The sequence below is a fragment of the Eriocheir sinensis genome, unplaced genomic scaffold (genome assembly GCF_024679095.1).
Source record: "Eriocheir sinensis breed Jianghai 21 unplaced genomic scaffold, ASM2467909v1 Scaffold574, whole genome shotgun sequence".
NCBI classification, from domain to species: Eukaryota; Metazoa; Arthropoda; class Malacostraca; order Decapoda; family Varunidae; genus Eriocheir; species Eriocheir sinensis.
In genome coordinates, this window is record NW_026111914.1 from 75,980 (window position 1) to 97,633 (window position 21,654).

Genomic DNA, 21,654 nt, shown 5'->3' on the forward strand with positions numbered 1-21,654 from the left:
GTTCGTTGTCCATTGTTTTCTTGAGGTCGTAGTGTGTTGTTGATATGCGGCAGCTTGGTAATTCGATCCTCCCTCCTCTCACTTTTGTTTTATCTTCTTCCTCCTTTTTCTCCTCCCCATGCTCCTTTTCTTGTCTTCAGCTTCATTTTCGTTTTCTTCTTCATCATCTTCTTTCTTCTTTCTTCTTCTTCTTCTTCTCCTTCTCCATGTCCTCCTCCTTCAGTTCTTTTCTTCCTTTTCTTCTTCCTCTTTCTTTTTTCTTTCTTCTCGTATCGTCCTTATTCTCTCTCCTCGATCCTTCTCCACGTCTTCCTTTTCATATCCCTTTCCTTCTTTTTTTACACTCATCCACCAAGTATATATCGAATTTTTTAGCTGTCTACATCAATCAATCAATCTTCTCGTTAAACGGACTCGTCAAATGCGTCTGTGGACCATAATTCAAAAGGGTCCAGGCACACACACATATTTGGCAAGGCTCACGTCGGGGCTGTGGGCATTTCCGCAGGGGCAGTTTTATATGGTGGTAGTTGGGCAAATCTAATGTACTATACAAAGAACCCGGAAAAAACACTGATTATAACACATTTCACCTCATTTTTTGGCCTGTTGAAATATTATGTTACGGACTCGCCTAAGAAGAATATCAACCATAGTGTTTGGTCGATATTGTCTGCAGACGCTTTCACCCCTCACCTCAAGTATTTCCAAAGGCCAAAGGAGATCAGTCGGGTTCTAATGAGTGCTTCTTTGAGGTTCATGGTACAGAAGAAGGGTCAGACTACCACCAGGGTCTAAAAACTACCCCTGGAAGTGCCCCAAACTCCTACGAAAGCCTTGTCAAATATGTGTGAATGGTTGGATGCCGAAATGTTCAAGAATAAGGTCCTCTCATCCTCCGCCTCTAACATCAACTATTTCCAAAAGCCAAAAGGAGATCAGTCGGGCTCTAATGAGTGCTTTTTTTAGGTTCATGGTACAGAAGAAGGGTCAAACTACCACCAGGGTCTAAAAACTACCCCTGGAAGTACCCAGAACTCCTACGAAAGCCTGGTCAAATGTGTGTGTGCTAAGAAGCTCCGAGAAAACTACCACCAGGGTCTATAAAACTACTGGAAATGCCCCTAAACTCCAACGAAAGCCCATGGTCAAATGTGTGTGTGCTAAGGCGCTCCGAAAAAAAAAAAAAAAAAACCTACCACCAGGGTCTATAAAACTACTCCTGGAAATGCCCCCAAACTGCTGAGCATAAAGTTAGGAGAGTTATGCTACAGAGTGATTCATTATCTGGACGTCAACACTTTAATGTCATTGTTCCTCTGTTCAGTATCTCTTCGGCATTGATGTCTGCGGTGGGGGGGTGGTTAATTGGAGGTAGGCTACACGACCGGAATTTGATGAGTATCCAGTGTGTGTGTGTGTGTGTGTGTGTGTCGGAACGCCTGTCTGCATGATGTGGTTTTGTTTATCCTTCAGGCACGCGAGGACACAGGAAGCGAGGCGGGATATGGGTGAACAGTTTAGATAAGGAAACCGATCATATAGTCTCGCGAACAAGGCTGATAAGGGCGGAGTACAAGATATCAGCCTAAAATTAAAACTAAGCATCTGGTCTTTCTCGGACAAGGCTAAGGTATTATTGTTTGCGCATATTTCTCTTCTTTTTTCCTTCTTTCCTTATTCCTTCCTTCCTTCCTAAGTGTAATGCTGTTCCTAACTTGCTTCCTTCCTTCCTTTTTTCTTTCATTTTCCTTCCATTCTTCTTTCCTTCTTCCCTTCTACCACTTTGTTGAACGCATATGCTGGGTGAAGGGTATACCACGTGACCACCATCGAATATTGCAAGTGGTTACTACATCCGCTAAAAGAATTGGAGAACCACATTTTCCTTTGTTTTAGAGCGAGGTTCACCAAAGTCCTTTTCGCCCCCCAAAACCCCACTTCTCCCCTCCCCGCAGTGTATCAGAAGGAGATGGCCGAGTAGTCAGGGCGCGAACGTGGTAATCCCGAGGTCCTTGGTTCAAGTTCTTCAGTCAACCCTATCTTCAGTCACTCCGGTTAAGAGGAGCACCGGGGAGCAGCATGGGTCAAGCAAGAGACATACATCACGGCAGCCACTATAAATATAATTCGCCTGCGCCAAGGGGCTCTCACACATTCCCGGTCCCGGTCCCGATCGTCCCCGATGACTCCCGATAAGCCGATCGCCGGTCGATCGGCTGTAAGATCGGGAATGGTCGGCGGCAGACCGCCGGTGCACCGCCGGTCGACCCTGAGGACCGTAGACGCAGCCCACCACCACCGGTCAACTTTAAAATTTTCAAAGATATCGGCGATGTTCCCGGTCGACTGGCGGTCAACCGCCGACAACCGACGGTAGACCGGCAGTAGACCGGCGGTAGACCGCGAGTGAACACCTGTGTCTGACCTGGGGATTAGCAAGGGAGGAAGGAGGAAAACGAGGAGGAACAGGTAGGAGCGAGGGATGAAGGATGAAGGGAGATGAGAGAAAGGAGGAAGAGAAATGGGTGAGAGAGAAAAAATAGAAAGATATATGTATATATATTAGAGAGAGAGAGAGAGAGAGAGAGAGAGAGAGAGAGAGAGAGAGAGAGAGAGAGAGAGAGAGAGAGAGAGAGAGAGAGAGAGAGAGAGATTTTATGCACACGAATTAATTTAGGTATGAAGCTGCTTATTATAAACATATAAAATCACCCGGCACGCGTCTCTACACCCAAGCAACATGCCCACAGCTATAGAAGACTTTTGAAGATCAAATAATGGCAGAGGACCAGATTACACCATCACTAAATGATTCGTGGGAGCGAAACAAAATCAACTTGTTCACAGAGGAGGAGGAGTTGGTTGAGTAGTACAAGGAGCAAGTGTTCTGAATGGCTGAGTGGCTGGTTTATAAATTACTGGATGGTTGGATTATAGATGGCTGATGACTGAATTGTTGGATGGCTGAGTTATAGATGACTGAATGACTGGTTAGCTGATTTATATAGATGGGTGAATGAATGGGTGTTGAGGTTGTAGCTGGTGGTAGGTGGCGTCAACAGGAGTCGGAGCTGACTCCAATGCGAAATCTACGAGGCAACACTGCAACACTTGCAGCAAAGAGTGTACGTGATCACCTGCGTGATTACTACAATTCAGATGCAGGAGCAGTCGCTTGACAAATGGAAGCAGTCTCAAAATGAAAGGTAAGCACTATGAAAATCAGTTATAATTACATCTTTGGAACTGCAGTGTAAAAGTGTAGGGCGGTAAAGGAAATAAGAGTTATTATTTATTTATTCATTAAATCTAACACACACAACATGATGGCTGAATATAGGGAAGTAGGATGGGCGGAAACACGGAGCGGAAAAGATGAGGTTGACAGGTGACAGCAGCCGCTCCCTTGTTTACCAGACCTCACCTGATTTGGTTTCACAACAACCAAGATTAAATACTGGGCAGGGCATGTCTGCTTGATCTCACTCGCTGGTGGAGCGAGGTGCTAGTAGGGCCTCTCCCTCCAGGGATGAATAAGTCGAGGTTGAAGGTGTGTGGGGAGTGCGAGGGCGTGGCTGCACATCCGCACCAGGGTGTTGAGGCTGGAGCTGGTGGTAGGTGGGGAATGTAGGAGGATAATACGAATGTCTCTTCTCTGCGTCCATGGCCTCACCCACGTTGCCCTACGTTTCTTCTTCTGTATTTTTTTCAACCGTCTATTTTCCATCAGACATACAAGCGTCAACAAACTTTGGTCACTGTCCACGTCCAATTTCAGGAGTTCAATTTCGCGTTCACGAGAGCTGAGGAAAGCCATTGCGATGTCAAACTCACGAATGATCAAAACACCTGGACGGGCGTGACAACGAAAGTGTTTGCTCGTCGATGTGCCGCAGGTCTGCCGCCGGTAGGCCGGCGGTCGACCGCCGACTGACCTGCTGCCGTCGCCGGTCGGAGAAATCGAAAATCGTATATGGTCGCCGGTCTACCGCCGGTAAACCGCCCGCTGACCGGCGGTAAGCCGCCGGTCTACCGCAGGCAGACCGGCGGTAAGCCGCCAGGACGCCGATCCGGGGATTATTGCCTATTTTGTCGGCGGCCAGTCCCCGATCGGCTTATCGGGAGTCATCGGGGACGGTCGCGACCGGGACCGGGAATGTGTGAGACAGAGGCCATTCACCAGCAGGTCCCCCAAGATAGCCTACTGCGCGCTATAGGCAGGGCATCAGAAAAAAAAAAAACACTAAGACCCACGCAGCTCTGAGCACTGCCAAGACTGCTTCAAAAAGGTTTATGGGTTGTCAGGTCACTGTGTCACTGTCAGGAAAGAACAAAAGGGAGTCTTCGTATAATGCTTAACTCCTGACGCGCGTGTGTGGCCTTACCCAGGGCTGTACTACCTGTCTCGTCCTCTCCGTCATGCCCCTAACAACAACAACAGCATCCTCCAGTTTTGATAGTCATGGCGTGAGGCGTGTTAGCGGGGCGCCCAGCAAGATCTACATGGGTGGGTGTGGTGTGGTGGTGAGACATTCATTGTCAGTCCTTGCGGTGTTGAGGGCGGTGGTGCGCGTGAGTTGCCTTCTCATTGTCCTGAGGTGATGCGCTTTGTCGCTACTAGGCATGGCTGGTGGGATGTTAGGTACTGGTGACTTACTGACTGACTGACTGACTGATTGACTGAGTGACTGATTGATTGGTTGACTGACTGACTGACTGATTGACTGAGTGACTGATTGATTGGTTGACTGACTGACTGACTGACTGACTGACTGACTGACTGACTGACTGATTGATTGGTTGACTGACTGACTGACTGAGTGACTGATTGATTGGTTGACTGACTGACTGACTGACTGACTGAGTGACTGATTGATTGGTTGACTGACAGACTGACTGACTGACTGACTGACTGATTGACTGAGTGACTGATTGATTGGTTGACTGACTGACTGACTGACTGACTGACTGAGTGACTGATTGATTGGTTGACTGACTGACTGACTGACTGATTGACTGAGTGACTGATTGATTGGTTGACTGACTGACTGACTGAGTGACTGATTGATTGGTTGACTGACTGACTGACTGACTGACTGACTGACTGATTGATTGGTTGACTGATTGACTGACTGACTGACTGACTGACTGACTGACTCCCTTCTTTTCTTCTTTTTGATTTCCTTCCACCCGTTCTTCCTTTTTCTTCCTTCTTTCCCTCTCTCCTTCCTTCCTTCCTTCCTCCCTCCCTCCCTCCCTCCCTACTACTACTACTACTACTTCTACTACTACTGTTTCTTCCAGGATATGGTGAAGAACGCAACAGCAGTGAACAGCATGAACGGAGAGGAACGTCACGCGATATGCAATATAACGCCAGAGTGAGTATTGCAGTGTTACCGTTGTGTTACTGTTGTGTTACTTTTGTGTTACTCTTGTGTTGCCGTTGTGTTACTGTTGTGTTACTCTTGTGTTGCCGCTGTGTTGCCGTTGTGTTGTGTTAGAGTGTTAATTTGTGTGTAGTAAAGACATCTTCAGTTACTTAGATTCATATTTTAACGAAGTATTGTTGAGAGTTGAAAATAGATAGATAGATAGATAGATTGAGAAAGAGAGAGAGAGAGAGAGAGAGAGAGAGAGAGAGAGAGAGAGAGAGAGAGAGAGAGAGAGAGAGAGAGAGAGAGAGAGAGAGAGAGAATAGGCGCAGTAGTAGTAGAAGTAGTAGTGGTAGTAGTAGTAGTAGTAGTAATGGTAGTAATAGTAGTAGTAGTAGTAAGTCAGTAAGTAAGGAAGGAAGGAAGGAAGAAAGAAAAAAAGAGAGGAAGAAAGAAAGAAAGAAGGAAAGAAAGATAAGATAATAAAAAAATAATAATGATAATAATAATAACAGTGATAATGATAATGATGATGGTCCAGATCGCAGGAGGACCCCCCCACCCCCGCCCCCCCAGACTCGGCGCCCCCCACCCCGCCCCCCGCCGGCCACAACGACCTGATATACACCGTGGAGGACGTGCCCCCGTGGTACCTGTGCCTCTTCTTCGGCCTCCAGGTGAGAGGAGAGAGAGAGAGAGAGAGAGAGAGAGAGAGAGAGAGAGAGAGAGAGAGAGAGAGAGAGAGAGAGAGAGAGAGAGAGAGAGAGATAATCATTTTTAGCTTCATATTTCTACATGTCACATTTTTCATTTTTAAATACCACTGGAACACTTGCGCTTCCTACTAATATTACACAGGTATAGAGAGAGAGAGAGAGAGAGAGAGAGAGAGAGAGAGAGAGAGAGAGAGAGAGAGAGAGAGAGAGAGAGAGAGAGAGAGAGAGAGAGAGAGAGAGAGAGAGAGAGAGTTCAAAATATATATACATGTCAGTCACCAGGCAAGACGGACGTGCTTGGGCAATAATTAGTAAAAATAAATAAATAAATAAAATAAAAATGTCAGTGAATAAATTTGTTTCTCTTTAAAAAAAACAAAATATTTCCTCTACCTCACACACCACAGCGCTCTACCTGTTGTGCCACGAAGGTGTGTATGTGTGTGTGTGTGTGTGTGTGTGTGTGTGTGTGTGTGTGTGTGTGTGTGTGTACCTCAATTAACCCTTCTCTTTCCCTTTCCTTCCTCCTCCTCCCTCTCAAACCCCCCTCCTCTCCCCCCCCCCAGCACTACCTGACCATGGCGGGGGGCACGGTGGGCATCCCGATCATGGTGGCGTCCTTCTTGTGCATGGCTGAGGATGACCCGGCCCGCAGCGCCCTCGTGTCCACTGTGCTCTTCCACTCCGGCCTCGTCACCCTTCTGCAGACCACCTTCGGCATACGGTTAGTGGTGGGTAGAGAGAGACAGAGAGAGAATCAGAATCAGAATCAGAATGCTTTATTCCATTAAACTACAATGTACAATGGCTTTTCTCTTAATTACTAAATACTTTACATGTAATATAGATATCATATATAAGACTTTCTTTAATTAATCTTTTATCTTAATTACTAAATATTTACATGGGATATCATATATAGGAACTTACTAGATATAATACATATGTACGAGATAAGTGTATATTACGTCCTTCACGCGTTCTTTAGCAAAAGCCTCCTTGAAGAGCGTGAATAGTTAGGGCTTTCTTGAAGCTCGTGAGTGACGGGAGCTCTTTTATATTAGGGGGGAGCTTGTTCCATGCTCTTGGTCCACTTACTAATAGTGACCGCGCACCATTGTCTGTTCTCACTCTTGGGATAAATAGGTCTCCGTTTTGTCTCGTTACAAGTTCGTTAATTTGTGTTACATATGGTAAGTTTAGTAGCCACTCAGGATAATATTTATGGGTCACTTTATACACCATTATACACTGATCGAATTTCACTTTTTCTTTCATCTTTATCCACTTTAGTTCTTGTAACACAGGAGTAGCACGGTCGCGTCTTTTGTAGCCCCCAGCAGCAACTTTGGCAGCGAAGTTTTGCAGTTTTTGCACTCGCTGCATGAGGGTCTCATTGGTGTTGCCCCATATTTTTAGTCCGTAATTGATTACTTAACACTAGTGTCTTGATAACAATCACTCTGGTGGCCTTATCAAATATGTCCTTAATTCTGTTTATGAACATTATTACCCCTATTACTTTTTTGTTGAGTTGATGTATGTGTGTGTCGAACGTCATGTACATGTCAAAGTAAACACCCAATATTTTAACATGTTTGCTTATTGGTATATCACTTCCGTCAAAGTTGATGGTCATATCATCTGGTAAGCTCGATAACAGTTGCCGTTTGCCGATAAATATAAATTGGGTTTGTTAGAATTCAACATAAGGCCACTTTTTAGGAAGTAAGTCTTGGCATTCGACAGTGTTACTTTAGCTCTGGTTATTAGCTGGTCTATGTTATTAATGTTGTCACTGTGGATAAACTGTGTGTCACCTGCGTACTGAACCAGTATACAGTCGCTGATGTGATCGGAGATATCATTAACAAAAATAGTAAAAAGAATAGGGCCAAGGATAGAGCCTTGTGGGACTCCATGTGTTATTAAGGATTTGGGTGATATGTGATTGTTTAGCCGGACTGATTGAGTTCTGTTTGATAGGTAGTCTTGGATCCAGAAAGGGTCTATACGTAGTTTAAGGCATCGCTGCAGTAAAATGTCGTGAGAGAGAGAGAGAGAGAGAGAGAGAGAGAGAGAGAGAGAGAGAGAGAGAGAGAGAGAGAGAGAGAGAGAGAGAGAGAGAGAGAGAGAGAGAGAGAGAGAGATTGATTGCTTGATAGATGAATAGGTTCGTAGGTAGATTGATTGACTGACTGATTGATTGATTGTTATAGGATAGGTCGATCCGTAGGTATGTAGATAGATAGATAGATAGTTAGATAGATAGATATTGGCCTTGTATTATCTCCTTATATTTTTGTGTACAAAGGTAAGAGAGAAAGATAGGGAAGATAGAGGGAGGGGAAGGAAAGGGTTAGGGGAGAGAGACGGAGATTGGAGAGGAAGGAGAGGGGAGGAGAAAGAAAGGAGTGTGGAGAGAGAGAGAGGAAGAGGAATAGGTTGATGACTATGAGTGTAAATTGTGTGGAGGGGAAGTGGGGGGGGGGGGGGTTGAGGCCCTTCACTACAGAGGAGAGGGAAGGGGAGGGAAGTGAAGTGAAGGGAAGGGAAGAAAATGGAAGGGGAGGAAAGGAAAGGGAAGGAAAGGGAAGGGAATGGAAGTGAAGGGAAGGGAAGAGAAGGGAAGGGAAGGGAAAGAAAGGGAAGGGAAAAGAAGGGAAGGGAGAAAAAGAAAAGGAAAGGAAAGGGAAGGAAAGAGAAGGAAAGGAAAGAAAGGGAAGGGAAAGGAGGGGAAGGGTGGGGAAGGGAAGGGAAGGAAAGGGAGGGGAAGGGAAGGGAATGGAAGTGAAGTGAACGGAAGGTAAGGGAACTGAATGGAATGGTATGTAAGGGAAGGGAAGGGAAGGAAAAGGAAGGGAAGGGAACGGTACGGAACGGAATGGAAGGGAAGGGATAGGAAAGGAGAACTGAATGGAATGGTATGTAAGGAAAGGAAAAGGAAGGGAAGGGAACGAAACGGAACGGAATGGAAGGGAAGGGATGGGAAAGGAAAGGGAAGTGAAGGGAGGGGAAGGGAAGGGAAGGGAGGGGAAGGGAAGGGAAGGGAGGGGAAGGGAAGGCTTATCAGGACACCCAATTGACGGAAAGAAAAAAATGGTGCAAGACTCGAGTTGGAAATGTGAGCTGATGTAACCTAATCCCATATATTGTTCTCTCTCTCTCTCTCTCTCTCTCTCTCTAACTTCTTTTCTTTAGACCCTCCATACCCCTTTTTTCTTCTTCCTTTTTCTTCCTCTTTCTACCCCACCGTCTTCCCTTTCCCGTTTTCTCTCCTTCCTCTCTCTTCTTCGCCCTTCCCTTCCTTTCCTCCTCCTTTCTACCTCTCTCCTCTTCGCCCCTTCATCCACCCCCGTTTTCTTTCCCCAGGTTGCCCGTCGTTCAAGGGGGGGACTTCGCCTATGTAGTGCCCACGATCACGCTTCTCACGTCCATCCATCCACCGTGCGCCGCCCTGCCCTTGGCCAACATGACGGCGGCGGCGCGGGAGGAGGAGTGGCTGGGCCGGATCAGGGACGTCCAGGGAGCCATCGCGGTTGCCTCAGTGTTTCAGATCGTCCTTGGCTTCTCAGGTGAGGTTTTGAAAGGGTGACTGTGCTATTGTTGTCCTCGTCTTTCCAAAACTAAAGACGTTATCCTCATCTTTCCAAAACTATATAAAAAACCGTTATGGTAATCTTTCTAAAACTGAAGACATTATCCTAACATTTCCAAAACTAAGACTTATCCCTCGATGAATCAAAACCCTTCTCTTCCCCACCCCCCTCTCTTTCCCCATCCCTTCTCACCCTTCTTTCTCCACCCTCCCCCCCTCTTCCCCACCCTTCCTGAGTGGTCAGCGTGAAGGCGCCGTGTCCTGCAGTACCCGGCTTCAAGTCCTGCCCGCCACTACAAGCTGATTATTTTCATTCGTCGCCGAGTGGCCTAAGACTTCCAAAATGCTATTAGAAGACCACCCATTAACCTCGAATTTAGCGACACTCTCTAAAGAGGATCAAGTGGAACTCCAAGGGGCAGCAAGAGCCAAACAAGAATGGCGCCACTGTAACACACTTGCCTGCGCCACTAACAGGCCCATCATGAAAGCCTACCGGCGCTATAGGGCAAAAGAAAAAAAGATATTCAAATCTTTCCAGAACTAAAAATGCTATTCTAATACTGCCAAAACTAATGACTTCTGCCCGTATTCATAATTAAGCGTCTCGGCACCTCAGTTCGCCTGTTTGAAAAGACTCTCGTAAAAGTTTTTGGGATTGTTATGGAGTGTTCTGGGATCCTGGTGATAGTTTTACCCGACTTCTGCAAATTGAACGGGAAAAAGTCCCCCATGAAAACCCGGTTAATCCTCCCTGTGGCCTCGGGAAAGTGTCGTAATGGGAGCCCGATACGTTTAAGAATACATGGGCTTGCCTCCTAATCTTTCCAAAACTAAAAACGTTACCCTAATCTTTCCAAAACTAAAAACGTTATCCTAATCTTTCCAAAACTAAAAACGTTATCCTAATAATTCCAAGGCTAAACACACCCACTTCTTAATTAATCCGGTATTTCACGGGAACGAATTTGCTCGGGACCCAGACCTTCGGGAGGTTAGACCCTGCATATTCACACACACACACACACACACACACACACACACACACACACACACACACACACACACACACACACACACACACACACACTGTAGCTCAGACCCTGCATATTTACACACACACACACACACACACGCGATAAATAGCACTTGCTCATGTCGGGAGGGTACCTGCTGGCGATTAGGAGTGATCACGCGATCAGGCCGTGGTGGTGAATTACACACGCACACACGCACACACATATATATATATATATATATATATAGAGAGAGAGAGAGAGAGAGAGAGAGAGAGAGAGAGAGAGAGAGAGAGAGAGAGAGAGAGAGAGAGAGAGAGAGAGAGACACACACACACACACACACACACACACACACACACACACACACACACACATATATATATATATATATATATATATATATATATATAGAGAGAGAGAGAGAGAGAGAGAGAGAGAGAGAGAGAGAGAGAGAGAGAGAGAGAGAGAGAGAGAGAGAGAGAGAGAGAGAGAGAGAGAGAGAGAGAGAGAGAGAGAGAGAGAGAGAGAGAGAGAGAGAGAGAGAGAGAGAGAGAGAGAGAGAGAGAGAGAGAGAGAGAGAGAGAGAGAGAGAGAGAGAGAGCTATCTATAAACTACTATAAATAAACTATCTATGAAGCTACATATAAAAATTCAAAGTAGTACAAAAAAGGAGAGAGAGAGAGAGAGAGAGAGAGAGAGAGAGAGAGAGAGAGAGAGAGAGAGAGAGAGAGAGAGAGAGAGAGAGAGAGAGAGAGAGAGAGAGAGAGAGAGAGAGAGAGAGAGAGAGAGTGTTTAAGGCTGATGACGTCATTGAGATGGGAGGAGCATAAGAACTAGCCGGCGAATCAGGGTGAAGTGAGGCGCCCGGGCTATCGTGAGCAGAAAATAACCTCCCCCCCCTATGATCCATGAGCAGTGTCCCTTCTGTCAGCATTTGCTTACGGACGGGGCCTGCTCAACCAAAATCGTTCCAGTGAAATATCCGCTTTAGCGAGAAGGTATACAGACTGGTGGGCGTTGAGTCTCGTTGTTAGTACTGACTCGTATTATAAGACATTCCGCCGCCCAAGAAAACATATTTGACAAAGCTATCCTAGGAGTTATGGGCATATCCAGGATTAAATTCTTGACCCTGGTGGTAGTGTGACCTTTCTTCTGTACCGTGAACCTAAAGAAACACTCATTAGAACCCGACTGACCCCCTTTTTGACCTATAGAAATAGCTGATGTTAGAAGCGAAAGTGTCTTATGATACCGACCTGTCTTCGCAGGCTTGGTTGGGGTTCTGCTCCGTTTCATCACGCCCCTGGCCATCGCTCCCACTGTGGCGCTGGTCGGCCTCTCCCTCTTCGACGTCGCCGCCAGCAAGGCCTCCTCACACTGGGGCATCTCTTTCATGTGAGCGGCAGAAGTAGTAGTAGTAGTAGTAGCAGTAGTAGCGGTAGTAGTGGTAGTAGTAGTAGTGGTAGTAGTAGTAGTTGTAGTAGTAGTGGTGGTAGTGGATAGTGAATGAGTATACGGTGTAAAAAGAGTTATAGACATACATAGACTTGTTTTAGTATATAATATTTGTGTTTTTTTCAAGTTAAATGTTTGTATTTTTTTCTCCTCCTCCTCCTCCTCCTCCTCCTCCTCCTCCTCCTCCTCCTCCTCCTCACCTTACTCGTCTTCCACCTCCTCCTCCTCCTCCTCCTCACCTTACTCGTCTTCCACCTCCTCCTCCTCCTCCTCCTCCTCCTCGTATTCCTTCTCGTCGTCATCTTCCTCCTACTCTCCTTCTTCTTCTTCTTTTCCCTCTTCCTTTTCTTCCATCACCACCTCTTCCTCTCTTCCTCCCCCTCCTCTTTTTCCTCCTCCTCCTCCTCCTCCTCCCCTACTTCTCTTTTTCCTTCTTCCACTATCACCTACACATCCTCCTCCTCCTCCTCTTTTTTTTTATTCCTCCTCCTCCTCCTCCTTTACTTCTTTCCTTTTTCTTCTTCCTCTACCACCACTTAATTCTTCCTCCTCCTCCTCCTCCTCCTCCTCCTCTTTTTTTATTCCTCCTCCTCCTCCTCCTTTACTTCTTTCCTTTTTCTTCTTCCTCTACCACCACTTAATCCTTCCTCCTCCTCTGCCACTACCTCCTCCTCCTCCTCCTCCTCCTCCTCTTCACAGGACGATGGCTTTCATGATCCTGTTCTCGCAGTACCTGAGCCGCGTCGAGGTGCCCGTGCCTGTGGTGGCGAGGGGGGGCCGCGGCCTCTCCTTCGGTAGGGCGAGGTTCTTCAAGTGCTTTCCGGTAAGGGCTTTTTCATCCTTCTCCTCCCTTTTCCCTCTTTCCTTTGCCTGTTTACATGTCTTTACTTTTCCTTTTCGGCCACCCCTCATACCTCTGTCCTTCCTCTCCCTCTCCTTCCCTTCCCTTCCCTTCCCTTCCCTTCCCTTTCCTTCCTCTCCTTCCTTCCTTCCTTCCTTCCTCCCTTCCCTTCCCTTCCTTCCTCCCTTCCCTTCCCTTCCCTTCCCTTCCCTTCCCTTCCCTTCCTCTCTCTTTACCTTTTCTCTTCGGCCATCTCACGCCTCTTTCCTTTCTCTCCCTCTCCTTCTCTTCCCTTCTCTTCCCTTCCCTTCTCTTCCCCACAATATCGAAATTTGCTGATGACACTAAGGTGGGGGGAAAGGCCCTCACAAAGACCGACTGCGAAATCATTCAGAAAGACCTCAATCACATTATCGAATGGTCGGAAAAATGGCAAATGTCCTTTAATGTTGACAAATGCAAAGTCATGCACATTGGGTCCAGAAATAGTAACCACACATACATCATGAATGGGAGACCTCTGCAAGCGATGCAGGAGGAAAAGGATCTTGGAGTCACTATCAGCAGTGACCTGAAACACGCGAATCACTGTAAAAAAGCATACAACAAAGCCAACACTATGCTCGGGTTCATAGCGAGGAACTTCGAGTGTAAAACGCCAGACGTGATGCTATCCTTATATAATTCCATGGTAAGACCGCACCTCGAGTATGCAGTACAGTTCTGGTCTCCTAATTACAGAAAGGACATTGATTTACTGGAAAGGATTCAGCGACGCGCCACGAAAATGATACCAACCTTAAGGGCTCAACCGTACGAGGAACGACTCAAGCGACTCAATCTCTTTACATTAGAGAAAAGACGCCTACGAGGAGATATGATTCAAGTCTTCAAGTATCTGAAAAATTCAATAACGTCGATTACTCCAATTTCTTTGAATTGCAAACCAACCTAAGAACTAGAAATAACGGTTTACCCATTCAGTCTAGTCGATGTAACACAGACATCGGAAGGAGTTTCTATTCAAACCGAGTCATCCGTCACTGGAACAATCTTCCTTCAGAAGTAGTAAATGCGAATACTATCAACTCCTTCAAATATAGAATCGACCGTCACTTCGCTGCGTCGGGAGTAAACTGAATATTGAGTTGCTTTCATCTGCTCCTCAATATCGAGGCGCTTTCATCTGCTCCTCAATGTCGAGGTGCTTTCATCTGCTCCCCAGGCCCCAGGCTGTCGAGCAGATTAAATCACCAAAGCGGGCAACCTCGTAATGAGCCAATAGGCTTTCTGTTGCCTGCGTTTCCATGTTTCCATGTTTTCATGTTTCCCTTCCCTTCCCTTCCCTTCCTTCCTTTCCTCTCTCTTTATCTTTCCTCTTCGTCCATCTCAGCACACCTCTTTCCTTCCTTCCCTTCCTTTCCCTTCCCTTCCCTTCCTCTCTCTTTACCTCTCTCCTCGCATCGCTTTCCAAATAGCACATCATTTATTTCTCTACCCTCTCTCTTATGTCCTATTCCATGCAGTTATCTCTCTCTCTCTCTCTCTCTCTCTCTCTCTCTCTCTCTCTCTCTCTCTCTCTCTTCTCTTCGTTCTCCTCCTTCTTTTCCTTCCAAGTAGCAGCAGACATTCCTTCCTTTTCTGTTTACTCTTTTCTACTTACTTAAGGGCATATTTTCAAACACTTCGGCGCCCAAGCATATAATTGTCAAGGCTTTCCGGGGAAGGACTTATGTTACGACCCTCAATAACACGTACATAACCTGTATTCACTGGATGTGCTCTTGTTTTGCTGTTGTTTTAGTTGTACTTGCTTTGTTTCCTTCCCTTGCTTGACTTGTAAAAAAAAAAAAAAAAAAAAAGCTATCGGGGCATATTTTAAAACATTTCTTCGGTGGCGCCCCAGCTAGCATATGATTGACAAGGTTTTCTTTTCTTTCCTACAGGTTCTGGGTGCCGTACTCCTGTCCTGGGGCGTGTGTGGCGTGCTGACAGCCTTGGAATTCTTCCCCCCAGGCTCCCCCGCGCGCACTGACGCCGCGGGTGACATCATCAGGAATACCCCGTGGATCTTCGTGCCTTACCCAGGTGAGTGACGCGTGGGAAATTGGGTTTATCCTCTGCATCATAACCTTTTTTTTTTTCTCCTTCATCTCAAAATTTTCAGTTCTACACAACCCTTTCTTTTCCCTCCTCACCTCAGTACTCGCCTCTCTCCATCCTTTTCTTTAATTAACTTTATCTTTATCTTAACTTCCCCTGTTTTCCTCTTTCCGCATTTCTTCAACTTCCCATTCTTTTCCTTACACTCGTCACCTCAACATTCCCCCCCTTCTCCCTTACGTCACTATCCATTTCTCTTCAGGTTTATTTACTCTCTTTATCTTAACTTTCCCTGTTTTCCTCTTTCTGCATCTCTTCAATTTTCCATTCTTTTCCTTACCCTGGTCGCCTCAACATTCCCCCCTTCTCCCTTACCTCGCCATCCATTTCTCTTTAAGTTTACTCTCTGCATCTCAAACTTCCCTTTTTTTCCCTCCCCATCTCTTTTTCGCACCATATCCTTTTCTTTACCATATATCTACACTTCAACTTCGCCGTCATCCCCTTCCCTCTACATCATTATCCATCTTAACCCTCCCCCCTCCCTCTGTCACCCCTTCCTCCCCTCACCTCACCCTCTCCTCCGCAGGGCAGTGGGGGTGGCCGAGCGTGACGGCGGCGGGCGTGGTGGGCATGCTGGGCGGCGCCGTGGCCTCAATGACGGAGAGCATCGGCGACTACTACGCCTGTGCACAGATGGCAGGTGCGGGGGTGGGGGGGGTGTTGGAGGGGGAGAGGGGAGGTTGTGTGTGGGGGGAGGGGAGGGAAGATAAAGTGTGTCAGATGTGTGTGTGTGTGTGTGTTTTATGGGTCAGATTTCGGTTAGCAAAAAGACACTAATAATTAAACTTTTCAACGCTAACTATGAATATATGTAGTTATTAAGGTGGAGGAGGCAGTTTTTTGGGTCGGAAATCGGAAAACATAGGTCCCGGCGTCATATTATAAGACACTTCGTCGCCCAAGAATACCTGCAACAATAAACTATCAATCAATCAATCAATCATTTTTGACAAGGCTTTCGTAAGGGTTGTGGGCATTTCCAGGGGTGGTTTTATGACCCTGGTGGTAGTGTGACCCTTCCTCTGCACAAAAAAATTAAACAGTAATAAAAAAAGCCCGCTACTCGCTGCTCCTAAAAAAAAAATATATATATATATATATATATATATATATATATATATATATATATATATATATATATATATATATATATATATATATATATATATATATATATATATATATATGTAGTTCATGTGAAAGGCGGAAGCTTCTGTTCATGACTTGCATTGAATGGATCGAGGCGATGAGACGGTATTCAGTATTATTTTGTTGAGGAAGTCTGTGTTATTTTTTTATATTAGTCATTTATCTTTATTACCAGTCATGTATTAAGGGTTTATAATGGCGCAGGGATGTATCTCTATAACCTCTGTGCATTTGTTTTTTTATGCTTTGTATTGTTTTGTTTTGTTTATTGCGTGGACAACAGCTTTATGAATGTGGTGTTGGATCCTTTTATTAAATTGTCAGGCACGCTTCACTTCTTCTTGTTCTTTTTCTCTTTTCCTCATGTTTTTCTTCTTCTTCTTCTTCTTCGTTTTCTTCTTCGTCGTCTGCTGATTTCTTTTTCTTTTTCCTCTTTTTTGTTCTTTTTCTGGTTCTTTTTCTCTATCTTCGCTCTCTTCTTCCTTCGTGTTCTCGTTCTTGTTCTCTCCTTCCTCATTTTTTTTTTTTTTGCTTTTTCCGTCTGTTTTTCTTCTTCTTTTTTTTTTCTTCTTCTTCTTCTTCTTCTTCTTTTCTTCTTCTTCTTTTTGTTCCTCTTGTTCTTCTTGTTTCTTCTTCTTCTTCTTCTTTTTTTGTTGTTGTTGTTCTTCTTCTTCTTCATCTTTTTTATGCTTTTCTTCTTTTTTTCTTATTTTAGTATTTCCTTCTTCTTCTTCTTCTTCTTCTTCTTCTTCTTCTTCTTCTTCTTCTTCTTCTTTTTCTAATTCTTCTTCTTTTAATTCTTCTTCTAATTCTTCTTCTTCTTCTTCAATTCCCCAACAACATATTACAAGAGGCTTCGATTCAGTTAACAAATCCTCTATAACCTCACCTCTCTTCTTCCTCCGCCTCCTCCTCCTCCCCCAGGTGCCCCCCCGCCCCCGAGGAGTGCCATCAACCGGGGCATCGCCGTGGAGGGCCTGGGGTGCCTCCTGGCGGGGCTGCTGGGGACGGGAAATGGCACCACCTCCTGCAGCCAGAATATTGGGGTCATCAGTGTTACCAAGGTAGGTGTGTGAGCCTGTCTGTTGGGGGGATGGGGGGTAGGGGGGGGATGGGGGTTGTGTGGTGTGTGGAGGGGATGGGAATGGGGGTTGTGTGTGTGGAGGGGGGGGAGTTGATCTCGTGGTGGATTCGTTGTCGCAAGAAGAAGAAGAAACGAAAAAGAAGAAGGAGAAAAAGAAGAAGAAGAAGAAGAAGAAGAAGAAACAGAAGAAGAAGAAGAAGAAGATGAAGAAGAAGAAGAAGAAACAGAAGAAAATGAAGAAGAAGAAACAGAAGAAGAAAACTAGAAGAAGAACAAGAACAAGATGAAGAAAAAAGAGGAGGAAGAGAAAGATAAAGACGAAAAAGAGGAGAAAGAAAAAGAAGAAGAAGAAAAGAAATATAACAAGGACAAGAAGAAGAAAAAAATATTGGATTAGTCTATAACAGTGATGCAGGTTTTGGTATACGGCTGCAAAACCTCACAACACCCCCCCACCCCCACCCCCCCACACGCACAACCCCCACCACACCTCCCCACACACACAGGAGATGAGACACATTAACCCCCAACTGCCTAGCCATCCGCCCTTCCAAATCTCCATCTCTTTTCTTCGTCAAGTTAGCGCCCAATATACTGACCCCCAACACCCATTCCCCGACACCCGGTATACCTAATCACAGCCGGGTGGACAGACAGGAAGGAGACGTGAAGGAGACGAGAAGACAGATCCGTTCTTTCAAATCCCTTTCTCTTCTTTTTCTTTTTCTTCTTCTTCGTCTTCTTCTTCGTGTTCTTGTTTTCTTTTTTTCTTGTTTTTCACCTTCTTGTTCTTCTGCATCTTCGTCTTTTTCTTCTTCTTCCTCTTCTTCTTCTTCTTCTTCTTCTTCTTCTTCTTCTTCTTCTTCTTCTTCTTCGTGTTCTTGTTTTCTTGTTTTGTTGTTTTTCACCTTCTTGTTCTTCTTCATTTTCGTCTTCTTCTTCTTCTTCTTCTTCTTCTTCTTCTTCTTCTTCTTCTTCTTCTCATTCTTCTTCTTCTTTCTCTTCTTCTTCTTCGTCTTCTCATTCTTGCTCTTCTTCTTCTTCATCTTCTTCTTCTTTTTCTTCTTCTTCTTCGTCGTCTTCTCATTCTTGCTCTTCTTCTTCTTCTTCTTCTTCTTCTTCTTCGTCTTCTCATTCTTGCTCTTCTTCTTCTTCTTCTTCTTCTTCTACTTCTTCTTCTACTTCTTCAGGTCGGCAGTCGTCGGGTGGTCCAGTTCAGCGCTCTCATCCTCATCGCGTCGGGGGTCTTCGGTAAGTGCGGGGCCTTCTTCGTTACCATACCGGAGCCCGTGGTGGCCGGAGTCTTCATCATCATGTTCGCGATGATCTCCGCCGTGGGTCTCTCGGCACTGCAGGACGTCGATCTCGCCTCCTCCAGGAACATCTTCATCCTCGGGTACTCTCTCTTCCTCGGCCTCCTCCTCCCGAAGGTTCGTGTATGTGGGAGAGAGAGAGAGAGAGAGAGAGAGAGAGAGAGAGAGAGAGAGAGAGAGAGAGAGAGAGAGAGAGAGAGAGAGAGAGAGAGAGAGAGAGAGAGAGAGAGAGAGAGAGAGAGAGAGAGAGAGAGAGAGAGAGAGACTTACATAGACTTACATAGAAAATCAGACCACACAGACCCCATGGTCCAGACTTGGTGGTCTGTCCTTAAACCTAAGTGATTTTACATTAATCAGAAGACTCCAAAACGTTGCATTTCTACTCTAGTTGATATTAAGTTGAAGGAAGTGACGGTCGAGCTTATTTTTGAAGGAGTCAATCGTGTTACACTGGACCACTGATGATGGGAGCTTATTCCATTCTCGCACTACAACGTTGGTGAAGAAAAATTTGGTGCAGTCTGAATTTACTTGTCTACATCTGAGTTTTACGCCATTGTTCCTCGTGCGCAAAGTGTCATCGATCATAAACAATGTTGATCTGTCTACATTCGTGAAACCATTAAGTATTTTAAAAGATTCGATCAGTTTTCCTCGGAGGCGACGTTTCTCAAGAGAGAACATGTTAAGGGTAGAAAGCCTTTCTTCGTAGGATTTGTTGCGCAAGGAAGGGATCATTTTCGTTGCTCGACGCTGAACACCTTCTAATTTAGCAATATCCTTTGCATGGTGGGGATGGGGGACCAAAAGAGAGAGAGAGAGCGCTACAAATTCCTGTCCCATCCATTCATCCTTTCCTTCTCTTATATTCCTGATGTTTCTGCCTCCAGTGGCTCGCGCAGCATCCCGAGGCCCTCCGTACAGGCTCCGAGGCCGTGGATCAAATGCTTCGGGTGCTGCTGCAGACGCCGATGGTGGTGGGGGGCGTGACGGGCGGCCTGCTGGACAACACTATCCCGGGTGAGACGCTGCAGGGTTACAGAGGAAGGGGGAGAGGAAGGAGGGAAGGGAGGGAACATGAATACAAGGAGAAGAGAGGGATGGGGGAAGAAACGGTAGAGGAAAGAAAGATATTGGGGAAGGGAGGATAAAGGAGGAAACGGGAGTGGGGGGAGAAGAAGGAGGGGAGGGAGGGAACACGGATACAAGGAGAAGAGAGGGATGGGGGAAGAAACGGCAGAGGAAAGGAAGAGAAGTAAGGAAGATATTGGGGAAGGGAGGACCAAGGAGGAAACGGGAGTGGGGGAAGAGGAAGGTGGGGAGGGAGGGAAGGGAGGGAACACGGATACAAGGAGAAGAGAGGGATAGGAGAAGAAACGGTAGAGGAAAGGAAGAGAATTAAGGAAGATATTGGGGAAGGGAGTGGGGGGAGAGGAGGGAGGAGAAGGAGGGGAGGGAGGGAACATGGACAGAAGAAGAGAGGGATGGGGGAAGGAAGGAAATTATGGATATAGGGAAAAGAGAAAATAATAGAAGGAAAGAAGAGATGATGAAAGGAAAACAGTTGAGGAAGGGAAAGGATTGAATAGGTATAGCTTAACCTCACTCTCTCTTTCTCTCAGATCACTATATATACAACCTCACGAATATAATAACCTGTACCAACTTATACAACACACAGTGACGCCTTCTAAACCACAGGCACGGCAGAGGAGCGTGGCCTGACGAAGCGGAACAAGCACTTGCAGAGGGGGAAGGAGGAAGCTATGCAGGCGCTCCGAAGTCCTACGAGTGTGTGCTACGACCTGCCCTGGATCACACCCTACATGAGGAGGTGGGTGAAGGCTACGGAGATGAGCACTGAGGCCATGTAGCTATAATGACCGCCCCTGTTCCCTCCCTTCATCCCATATCACCTTCCTTTCCTTTCCCTGCCAGTCCCTTAACCCATCTCTTCCTTCCAATCTTGAAATCAGAGTAGGAATGTTGGTAGACTTTCCTAAATTGTGGTTGATTGTGGTGGGTGAGAGGAATGGTTATAGTTGCAATAGAAAGCCAAATAGTTGTAGTTTATAAGGTAAAAATCCAGTTCCGCGCCTATTAACGTAACTCCGGATTATTGCTTATTCTTTCACTTGCTTGATCAAAAGGTAAAGTTGGGATCATGCGCTGTTATCGATGTGGCCGCTGTGCTCATCTCCGTAACAATGATCCTTCAGCTTAATTGATGTGCTTGTTTATTCGAGGACTTAGGTGTATCCGTTTGACTGTATTTTCTTCCCATTTTCTTTATTTATCACGCACAGAGTCTCGTGGATGCGGTTCCTTCCGTTCTCCCCGACGTTCGACGAGGCGGGACACTCTAGCTGCATGTCGTCCCGTTGTAAAGATGAAGAGGAGCAAGACCAAGACCAAGACGACCGCTGCTTCAAAACCAGTGCCGTTACAAAGGCGAAACTCCCGACCGACTACCGAGGCGAAAAAGTGATGTAATAAACGAGAAGAGGAAAGGAAGGAAATAATACATGGTGGTTTGTCTTTGTTTAATCCTTTTTACACAAGATGGCGCTTTAAATCTGTGAGGAAGAGGAGGAAGAGGAGGAGCATGGCCAAGACAAACAAGCTCTTTCCGTCACCTCAACCCAACGAAATACCAAAAAAACACAAAAAAAACAACAACTTTGCACTTATTGGAAACTTGATTAAACCACCTAACTACCATTGCCACTTTCCCTCATCTCTTATTTCCCTTGTGACATCTATATACTCCTCTATTACCTACTCTCTTCTTCTTTTTCTTCTTATTTTACTACTTTCTACGCTTTCTTTTCTTCTTTTTCTACTATTCTTAAACCACATAATTACCGTTGCCACCTTCCCCCATCTCTTATTTCCCTTGTAACGTCTATATACTTTTCTATTACTACT

The 21,654-nt window shown here is 45.8% G+C and overlaps 1 protein-coding gene across 1 annotated transcript; it reads left to right on the forward strand.

Moving 5' to 3' along the window:
- The first annotated feature begins 2,558 nt into the window (after nucleotides 1-2,558).
- LOC126993163 (solute carrier family 23 member 1-like) lies at nucleotides 2,559-21,405 on the forward strand. Its single transcript, XM_050852025.1, has 14 exons — nucleotides 2,559-3,209; nucleotides 5,308-5,384; nucleotides 5,920-6,055; nucleotides 6,661-6,818; nucleotides 9,467-9,669; nucleotides 11,984-12,110; nucleotides 12,870-12,993; nucleotides 14,958-15,099; nucleotides 15,704-15,817; nucleotides 17,251-17,390; nucleotides 18,601-18,840; nucleotides 19,617-19,746; nucleotides 20,428-20,560; nucleotides 21,033-21,405. The coding sequence occupies exons 2-14, from the start codon at nucleotides 5,311-5,313 to the stop codon at nucleotides 21,217-21,219; spliced, it is 1,908 nt and encodes a 635-aa protein (XP_050707982.1). The 5' UTR covers nucleotides 2,559-3,209; nucleotides 5,308-5,310; the 3' UTR covers nucleotides 21,220-21,405.
- The last annotated feature ends 249 nt before the right edge of the window (nucleotides 21,406-21,654 follow it).

Excerpts from the sequence above, each read along its gene's own strand:
- LOC126993163 (XM_050852025.1), top strand. The coding sequence starts at position 5,311 with ATGGTGAAGAACGCAACAGCAGTGAACAGCATGAACGGAGAGGAACGT. Across the intron at positions 6,819-9,466 it reads CAGACCACCTTCGGCATACG|GTTGCCCGTCGTTCAAGGGG; the intron begins GTTAGTGGTGGG and ends TTCTTTCCCCAG. Across the intron at positions 12,994-14,957 it reads GGTTCTTCAAGTGCTTTCCG|GTTCTGGGTGCCGTACTCCT; the intron begins GTAAGGGCTTTT and ends TCTTTCCTACAG.